This window comes from Diceros bicornis, chromosome 5 (genome assembly GCF_020826845.1).
Source record: "Diceros bicornis minor isolate mBicDic1 chromosome 5, mDicBic1.mat.cur, whole genome shotgun sequence".
NCBI lineage: Eukaryota > Metazoa > Chordata > Mammalia > Perissodactyla > Rhinocerotidae > Diceros > Diceros bicornis.
Window position 1 is genome coordinate 12,952,477 of NC_080744.1, and position 10,464 is coordinate 12,962,940.

General features: G+C 39.9%; 1 protein-coding gene across 1 annotated transcript in view; it reads left to right on the forward strand.

The window, feature by feature from the left end:
* The window catches only part of SLC25A21 (solute carrier family 25 member 21), a 458,329-nt gene extending 449,406 nt beyond the window's left edge, over positions 1–8,923 (forward strand). Inside the window, exons 8-10 of the mRNA XM_058540705.1 lie at positions 3,111–3,292; positions 4,210–4,262; positions 7,299–8,923. Coding sequence (XP_058396688.1) covers positions 3,111–3,292; positions 4,210–4,262; positions 7,299–7,360 — 297 coding nt within the window. The 3' untranslated portion in view covers positions 7,361–8,923. The remainder of the gene's footprint in view (positions 1–3,110; positions 3,293–4,209; positions 4,263–7,298) is intronic.
* The last annotated feature ends 1,541 nt before the right edge of the window (positions 8,924–10,464 follow it).

The following is a 10,464-nucleotide window of genomic DNA, read 5'->3' on the forward strand; positions in this document are numbered from 1 at the left end:
GGCCAAGTGAAGAGCTTTGGCTTTATTCTCCATGCAGTGGGGAAGGATTGAAGATCTTTGAGTAGGGAGATACCAGAAGCAGATCTGTTTTTATAAAAAGAGAATCTTGGTGCCTCTGTGAAGGATAAACGATAGAGGGCAAGAAGAAAGCAAGACCTGGGGAAGGTGAGGGAACCTGAACTAAAGTCAGAGAAGGAGGAGTAGCCAGAAAGGGACAAACGGGAGAGGCATTTGAGAGGCTGCATTTGTTCGAGGATGGTTGACAATGTAAGCACAGAAAGCGGAGGAGCTGAGAAGGCCTCCTTGGCACACCCACTCCGAAGCCGGGGTGCTGCATAAAACAGACCATGGGTTCAGAGCAAGAGACTGGCTAGTGGCCCAGAGGCCAGGTGGTGAGGGATACCGCTTGGCCATCCCAAGAAGACTTTTCTCCTCCCTAGAATGCCCAGAGGGATAGCAACTGACCATCTGCTTTGCCTGCATGGAATATCAAAATCACTGATTCCTGGACATGGGTCCTCAGCCTGGCAGCTTCAGAAGTCCTGAAGATGTTTTAAAACAACTTTCAGGCACTTTCCCAGGTGATTCTGATCTGGGAACCTGAGGTGGGTCTGACATGGGGCCAGGCATCCATATTATGTAAAGCTTCCAGGTGATTCTGATGCACAGCTGCATATGGGAACTACTGTGGGACCTTACTACTGGGCTGGGAAATGTATAGAAAACATGGGTTCAAAACATACTCATGCTAGTGAACACTGTGATGGCTTGAAGACCTTAGGTTTTGGTCTCCAACCGGGTCTCAAGCGTAATGGTCTTCATCGAGTGTCTTAGCTTACCTGCCATCCCCAGCTCATCCTCCGCAAACACATCAGGAGATGGGACAAGCTGCGTGCTTGACAGGGTGCCCTGAGCTTCCCAAAAGGATAAAGTGCATGCAAGTCATCATTTTCACCCTTGTATTCAATTGAAAAAGGAGAGCTTGGCCGTGTCCCGGGGACACCATGAGACAGTCTTATTACAGGGTGCTTTGAGTCTTTAGAAAACAGGCTACATAACAATACTACCCATTTTCTGCCAGGCTTGTACAACATTTATGGCACTTTTACTGCTATTATTGTTTTTATCTCTCAGAAAACTCATACAGGGCCAGCTTCGTGGCTTAGCAGTTAAGTGCGCACGCTCTGCTACTGGCGGCCCGGGTTTGGATCCTGGGCGCGCTCTGACGCACCGCTTCTCCGGCCATGCTGAGGCCGCGTCCCACATACAGCAACTAGAAGGATGTGCAACTATGACATACAACTATCTACTGGGGCTTTGGGGAATAAAAAAAGGAGGAGGATTGGCAATAGATGTTAGCTCAGAGCCAGTCTTCCTCAGCAAAAAAAAAAAAGGGGAGGATTAGCATGGATGTTAGCTCAGGGCTGATCTTCCTCAAAAAAAACAAAAACCTCATACAGTACAAAAGTAAGGCAGGTGTTAAAAACGTCTCTTCTACACGCTGGGCTCTGTGTGATTCAGTGACTCACACAAGGTCAGACACCCAGAGCTGGTCCCGAATCTGCCGTCCTCCCGAGCCCCAGGTCTGCTTCTGTGCTGTCAGGGAGAAGGGTAACATAAAGGCATTTTTCTCTCCTTGTAAAAGAGAAAAAAGCGGGGAGAGAGAATTATTTAAACACACCTCACTCATTCTGCAATCACTGCATTGTTTTTCCTGTTGAAACACCCTGTTGGTTTTCAAATCCCTTTAAACCTACCCGGCACCTGTATGGCCCAGATCCAAGAATTATTACCGAACCCCTCACTTTTTATATTTAGCCACATAGGAGTCTCTGTGATGGCTCTTGGTTCAGTTGAAAATTTCAGAACTTCCAGAAGTTTTCTTCTTCCAGAGAAGCTATAGAAGCATGTTAATGCTCAGGCTTGATTTTTTTTTTTTAATGAAGCAGAATACGTTTCCCCCATTTTAGTTCTCCTGCTGGATAAAATAGTGCCATGGCCTGGCCCTGTGTTGTTCCTCTGTGAAGATCCTTCTGAAATAGGACCAAAAGCGAAGGCAGGGCAAGGATGGGACGGAGGACGGGGGGGATGGGGGGGGGGTCTCAGTCCTCTGAGAATGTGATATGACCTCTCTTTAGGGCAAGAACTGAGGCTGAAAACATAATGAGAACTTCCTAGCAAATTCATTATAACAAAGCATAATGTGAGCTCACTAGACACAAAAATAGGCTGAAGGAAAGTGACTCCCACGTAAGACCTAATTAAATACTTTGATGTCAGAAAACAGAGCAGGGAGGGGTAAAAAATCAAATCAGACCAACGTGAAGGACCTAGATTTAAATGGAAAGAAGAAATGATTCTCTCTCTCTCTTCTGCCCCCTCTCCCCATGTCTCTGTGTCTCTGTCTCTCTCTCCTTTTCTTCCTTTGCCATGGAGGAAGAATAAGAATCAGAAACAATGGCCTGTAAATTCTTCAGCCAATTAGTCCAGTGACTTACTACTGTTTATAATGCACAGAATGTCACAGGCTGTTTTGCAGCCTCCCCAAGTTGGTTTGTTAATAACAGGAAGCTAGCACTTCTCAGTACAGTGGATCAGCTACACGTGAAAATAAATGCAAAAAACCTGGAGGGGAATAGCAGCAGACCGAGAGTAGCCTTGATTTAATTTACCATTTGGGGGTCCAAACACAAATGAGCATTTTAGTAGGCTTCATGGTGGAAGTTGCTGTCATTTGTAAAATATTCTGGCCAATTAGCTAATAGTGTGCTTGGATTTCTCCTGTTTTGATACAGTAATACTAAGTACATTGTGAAGCCCAATTATACAAATCATCCCCATATGCCATACCAGTCTTTCTTTATGAACTGTGTTTATAAATCCTGTGTGAGGAAATGTGTACTTCAGCAATTTAGACCATGTGTAAAAACATAGCCAATGGGATTGTCAAGAAAACAAGTTCCAGCCTAGGAAGTCCTAATGTGTTCCTCTGGAATAACAGGAGGGTGCGGGGGAGTTCATTGCTCTGCTTAAATACGTATTGCTTTATAGTTTTTAACCGATTTAGGGCCTTCCGCTTCCCTTTCTGTTATTTTATTCTTTTCTTTTAGGATCCAACCTTGGAGTTTTTGAGAAAATTTGGGATTGGTCTTCTCTCGGGTACAATAGCCTCAGTCATTAACATCCCTTTTGATGTTGCCAAAAGTAGGATTCAAGGGCCTCAGCCAGTTCCTGGAGAAATCAAGTACAGAACCTGTTTTAAAACAATGGCAATAGTCTATCGGGAAGAAGGGTAATGCATTCTTATGTTAATAAATGTACAGTTCTCAAGTATTGTTAAAAACATATTGCACTTGCATTTTGATGAGAGCCATTAAGCCCTCCTAAAGTGGGTGTGTGTCTGAGAAGCTCTAGGGAATAGATGACAAGCTTTCAAGATAACACAATAGTGAGGCGGTGGCAAATGTTCTCACACCATCAAGAACCATGAACCACCATCGCACAGTACATGCATGTTTGCCTTAGAATGAGAAGATGAACTCTTTGCTTGTCAGTGTGCGTAATATGCTATTACAGTTACTATGCCCTGTTAACACGTGGGCAGGAGAACGATTGTCTTCTGACTGTAAATCTCATCAAGATGTCACCTAATTATATTCTCCTGGGAGAATTAAACATGAGAGTTCTGTGAGAGTCATTTTCTTTTAAAAACTTAAAGCATGTGCCTTTTTCTGCTGGTCTTTTTTTTTTTCTTTTTTTCTTTTTTCCTTACTTTTGTCTTTTCATCCCTCACCCTGGTCTTATTCTCAAGTAAACAAGTAACATTTTATTATTTTGATCTACACTGCACGATGTTTCCTTGCGTGAAGACTGAGTTTGTGGTCTTTTAAATTCAATTACAAAGTCGTTTTGTCCATATACACAGCTGTCTCAAAAGTCAGACCTGTCTTGAGAGCAAAAACCATCTTGCTGATGAAAGTCATATTTCTGATTGGACAAGACCAGCATAGCTTAGGTAATAAAGAATTGATTAGCTCTTTCCCCTTGTCCAATTTGCTGCAGAGAATACTTAGCCAGATACTGTCTGGGATGTGTGTAATTTTAAATAATTCTTTTTTGTAAATGGTAGGTCAGCATCACAATAAAGCTGAGGTACAACTTCATTTTATTTTCAGAATAAGAATGTCACTCTTTCCCTTCTGGTTATAGGATTTTAGCTTTGTACAAGGGCCTGCTTCCCAAGATTATGAGGCTTGGACCAGGTAATGATGTTTGTATTACTTATATCCTTCCTTCTTTATTTTCTTATTTGTGTCTATCAGCAACACTGTGATAAAAAGTTTATCAGACTGTGAGAGACAGAAACCTTGAGGATATGAAAGATACTGAAGGCATCCATTAGAAATGTTCTAATAGTGCCTTTGTTTATAAGACACTATTTATAGCCTTGCTGGAGGCTGACAGAGGCCAAAGCCCAGCTTAAGTCAATAGGAAAGGATCCACAGCCAGTTGGAGTTTGAGTGAGCACCGAGATACATCCATGGTGGCTTCTGGCTGAAGGGGAGGATTTGCATCGAGTGAGGGACCAGCCTAATAAAACTTTTCCTGGTGCTCCTAGTTCATTCTTGCTCCTGTCTCAACCTCATTTCAAAAAGAGAGGAGGACAACTTGCCTCCCCGAACAGCAAGAGCCACTGGCCTTCACAGTCACCTCTGGGGCGTGGTGAGGCTGCAGCCTGCCGCTCACCCGCCTGGCCTCTGTCAGCGTGATCACGGAGACTCCTGGCTCGGGGCCTTACCTCAGGACACCACCCACAAAAACTGCCATTCCCACAGGGAGAGTCAGCTGCCTCTATGTAAACAGATAAGAAAATAACTGCTGCAGACTCAACCGCCTGGGCAAATAGTCTTGGATTATAAGCAACCTGGTGAATAAGTACAGAAGTATGCGCCAGACCACACGTATTTTTTTTGCCAGGCCACACTCACCTACTTGGACATCCTGGTAATCTTCCCTAGAGCCTTCCCCTACTCCTCTCCTCTCTCCTTTTCCCATTCCTCCCTTTGCACAGCAATGTCCTCCTCCCCTGCCACACTCACACACGTGCACATTCACCTTTAGATCTCAACCCAATGAAGCAGCATTTCGACCAACCTGAGATATAGAACAACAGCCCGTAAAGTGAAGCTGGTGAACTGCTCACACTTTCTCGTATTTAGAAAACACTGCCACAATTCCCAATCCATCTGTCCCAACCTCTCTAGGCATTGAAGCATAGATTTTGCTTCACATTTGAGATTCACTCCTGCCTTCTGTTAGTCACTGGCGCATGTGTGAAAACGAACCCAATAATAAAGAATATTGGTGATTTTGTGCCACTCTCTCTGCAAGTATGTGGTGTTTTTCCTTCACCACACAGTAAAAACCTGCCAGTAGACCTAGTATTAGAGAAAATCATAGGACTGGCTCTAACCCAGCTTTCTCAGGAGGGGATGGGCCTAAAAAGAGTGGTGACCAGGGAGAGTTGAGCTAAAATGGTAATTGACTGGAACCTTAATCCAAAACTCTTAAATAATCTGACCCCAAGTTTTGTTAGAGGCTTGCAAATGTTTGGTTGGCTTTTTAAATGTTTTTGCATGAGGTGTCCTGAGTCACTGTGGTGTCAAATCCAATGAACAGAGTTGTTGTGGACGTACCCATCCAGGTTAAACAAAACTGTGAATAACCAGATATCTCCTTCAAGGACCTGGCCTCCACTCTCATTCCAAACTCGCAAGTCCTAAGTAACTTCAAAGGAAAGAAAGGTAGAGAGAAAGGTAAGACTTTTGAGTTAAGGCTAAGATTTTTTTTAAAAAAAGAGAGAGAGACAGTAAAAAAGAAAAGTGAACCTGGAATTTTCATCCTTCGTTCTGGACAAGCATCCCATCTTATTTTTATAACAGCCTTAGCACCTCTCTATGGCTAATGATCAGGTACCTCCCATGAAAGGAGAATCTTGAAGTCTGTGGTTTAAACTTCACATATCACTAGGCTGAAAACTAACCCAAATCTGCGTGTTATTGTCTTACATTGTGAACAGCTAATAAGAGTAAACTGAGCAATTACATACATATTAACAACCCGCTGTCATGTGTCCCTTTTTGTTTGCAGAGTGCGAAGAGGGCTATAGCAGCTGAAAGGGGTCTAATAGAGTATCTTCATGGGTTAAAAATGAAAATTACATACAGATAATTATCTTTGGCATAAGGTTACACAAACGTGGGGCCTGTAGATTAAAAAAAAAAAAAAGCATATGGCAGTGTGTACAAAATAACTAAGATCAAAATCAAGTTCTATTTCTTTCCATCAGACGTCAATCTTCTGTTCCTGCAGCCAAGTCTTCTGTAAGTTGTGCTCAGGATATTCGTCCACACTTTGATTTTGTAATATTTTTCACACAGACATGAAAGGATAAATACAGATTATCGTAAAGGGCACAGGACATGTGCTCTTTACTGCATCAGAGAGAATACAAAATCATCCACATACAAATGCTTCTCCCAATGTCTGGGTATTCAGCAGCCTCGGTGCCTGTTTTCCTGCATCACATTCCTGTTGATGTTTTACATAGCAAGCCTCTTTACGGTCAGTTATGTAAGTCTTCACTTGCAAGAAAAATGGTGGTCTGATGACACCCAACCCCCACTACCAAATTTTTAAGTGCAATCCCTATATATATCTGAGGCAGCTGGAATGACAATAAAAGGAAGTTGAAAGCTAGCTAAGTTTTGCAGTACAGATTTTTTAAATATTCAGAAGCTATTTTTCACATTGCAATCCAGTTTGAAAGCTGTAAGAGAAAACCAGACTCATCTGTCAAGCACCATCTTAGAGATTTCCTTCTTGAATGCAATCCGACCATGCTAATTATGGACTGAAAAAATCAATCCTTTGCCTACATATGAAGAATCTGAAAGCTTCTGTTTGCAGGAAAGCCACATGCCCCTACATGACTAAATGTGTCTATATTTATTTACTTTTAAAAATTAAAAGTGCCTGAAAAAGAATCTGATGAGAAATGATGAAAGTTACAGAAACTCATGGGGAAAAAAACGTATTTGGAGACTCAAGACGGTCTTGATTTTGCTCTGAGAATTACACAATAGTTTTATATCTCTGTATTGTTGCTCAAGAACTGATGATTACGAACAGCCCCTGCCCAATCGGCTGCATGGGACTTCATGGATTCAGAAACATAGCGGGAGAGATGACACTATTTCACAAGATTTGCCATTAAAACCAGCTCTTTTCTTTTTTAGGTGGTGCAGTGATGCTGCTGGTTTATGAATATGCCTACTCATGGCTTCAGGAGAACTGGTGATTGCCTAGGAAGGGTTTTCCCACTTGAAATAATGCATATTTACTAAATAGCACCATGACGAGAGACTATCAATCAGCTAAGTTGATACAATTATAAATTATAATTATACAATTATATACAATTATAAAGGGGAAAACAGTTTGTTCAAGAACAAAACTTATTTTGATATTCAAAAATTATCTGTAGGGGCCCACCCGGTGGCGTAGTGGTTAAGTTCACATGGCCCAGGGTTCATGGGTTCGGATCCCTGGCGTGGACCTACGCACCGCTCATCAAGCCATGCTGTGGCAGCATCCCACGTACAAAAAAATAGAGGAAGATTGGCATAGATGTTAGCTCAGAGCCAATCTTCTTCAGCAAAAAGAAGAGGATTGGCAACAGATGTTAGCTCAGGGCGAATATTCCTCATCAAAAAAAAAAAACTACCAAAAAAAAGAAGAAAAAATTATCATCTCTAGACAATTTGACTGTAGTTTTAGCCATATCCATAAAACTGTGAGAAGAAAAATCATATGAAGCAATGAGGTATGTAAACTGAATACAGAAAAAATAGCATAGAATCAGATATATTTCATAAAAGCAATATAAATTTTGTGACCTGTGTTCCTCTTACACTGCTTCACAATGAAAATTCATTGTATTGATCATTATTTTTTCCCGAGAAGTCAAGAAATATTTAAAGTAAAAAAATAAATAAATAAAAATAAGCCAAAATTTAGAGTTTTATGAGGAATGAAAATTCTTCTATAAATATTTAAAGGATACAAGGAAAATTTTTTTAAAGTACACGAAAATGGCCTTCTAAGAATGTTACATTTTATGTTAAAATGTAAATCTGTTGGTTTTTTTTAGTAATAATACACATCTCAGCTGTATTTCCCTAAGGCTACTTTATATTTTACACTGTTGTTTAAAGCAGGTCATATTTTAAAATCATGATAGTTGAAGTCTTTTATGACAAATAGAAAACATGAAATTATATTAAACTACTTTCCTTCGCATAGTTCCCTTTGAAAACAAGTTTTGTTGCTGAAATATTTTCATGTCAAATCACAAATTGGAACCACTCCTAGGGCCCATTTTGTGCTATCTGTATTTGCATCCCAATATCTTTGTTGAGAATTCTTACCCAGGCTATTCTTAAAAAGAATATTTAGAGTAAAACTACATTTCCAGGTTATTAAAGTGACAGCTTCAGGTGTGAAGTCTGCTATCTGCAGTGTTAAAATATGTATTATGAAGGGAAAAAATGTTTCAAAATAGAAGTACATTCTTAGCATTTCCAAAGATTCTTGTACTAACATGCACTTCAAAAAATATCTCCTTGGCCTTAATATAACCCCCTTTGATTGTATATCTGCATCCTGAAATGATCTCCTTCAGTGGCTAAAAATCAACAAAAATACCTGCACGTTCTAGATGATGCCTGTTCTTACCTACTACTATGGGATATTTCTACCATGAGGCTATGTCACTAAAGCATTTTGAAAATAAAAAAATAAAAGATAACATGGTAATTATTACTTTTTATTAATTTAGAGCATTTGAAGTATAAAAATAAAGGCTTTTTGACATTATTGTATATACATACACAGCCTTCGTTGTACATCCTTTCCAACGTGTTTTTTAATTTATATTTCAGCCCAGTATTCAATGAGAGGGTCGTTAAAAGTAGGAAAAGACAAGAGAATAAGGATGTGTCTGTTGTGCACCTGCGTTGTCTTGCAGGGGATGCTCCTGCATCCTGGGAAGGAGAGGGCTGCCTACATAGAGGCCATGAAAGTGAACCTTTAACTTCTCCATGTGCATGGGGTGGAAAAGGATCTCCAAAGAGTGCATTTGCCAGTTTAAAAACAACATTTTTACCCCCTAAGAAACAGAAGAAATATGTCAACATTAACCAATGATAATGTTTAAAAATCAAACAATCCCAACCCCATATCATATCCCATTTTCCTTCTCTTATTTTTAAAAGGAGCTTTAAATCATAATTTGCTTTGAATAGCAAATTGTTTTGGGGCTTTCTGTTGTCTTTTTAAATTTACTCCATGTGCATTCACTGTTGCTAAGAAAAGATTTGGGGGAAAAAAGAAAAATAAAAAGAAAACTTTGATACCATTAATATTAGATTTTTAAAAATACAAGAACCAGAAAAAAATCATAAATAGCATAATAACAAGAGATTTCTTAACTTAGATAAAGAAAATAACATTTAGTTGTGTTTCCAGACAAACGATTGATATTTTTTTAAAGACTCCTAATAGCCACCTAAAAACATCTGATAAGGAATAATTCGGTACCTTATGTCAGTTTTTCTGGACGGCCGGAGAGTCCCTGTATGGTATGGTTTTAAAGTCTCCACGAAGATATTGGACTGGTATCTTTGTTCCATTCGGTTTATAGTCTATTTTCTCACCAGACTGGGAACTCCAGATGTCAATAGGAGGTTTACAAGATCAAAGGAAGACTATGGCCCTGAGAGTTCATCTGCTCCTTCTGCTTATTCTTCTCCTGAAGTTATAATCCTCTGTTTGTAGCACTGAATTTCGGTTGCTTTAGAAATAAATGCAGTTCAAAGCTCTCTACAAGATATCTGCTGCTCGAAAAAAGCAGGTCCTCGAACATAACTTGTATGTCAGAAATCTGCTTACTGTTTATATCCTACCGATTTGAAAACCTAGCTGATCTAGCTATCTGAGTTGTAAATGAAGCCATGAAACCAATGAGACGGAACTGGAGTGCCATGGAGGCTGTGCACAGCACAGATAGGAAGACATCAAAATTACCCGGCGAGTGGGTCTTTAACGTCCATATCTAGTGATGCACCCTTTTAGTTATTGCACAGAATTAATACCAAAAAACTCGCAATATATTAATTTTCCAATAGATGAATTATACCAATGTTTTTTTAAAACGTATTTTCAAGCCTATATCGCCAAGCAGGAAGAACTTTCTAAACAGAAGAGATAAAAACTGTAGAATTTTGCCCAGGAAAATCAATTGTTTTAAAAGACAACACATAATCACATGCTCACACACACATATACCCCACAGCTCTATTATTAACATTAAAGTGAAAAACAAATTGGTCTAGAAAGATTTAT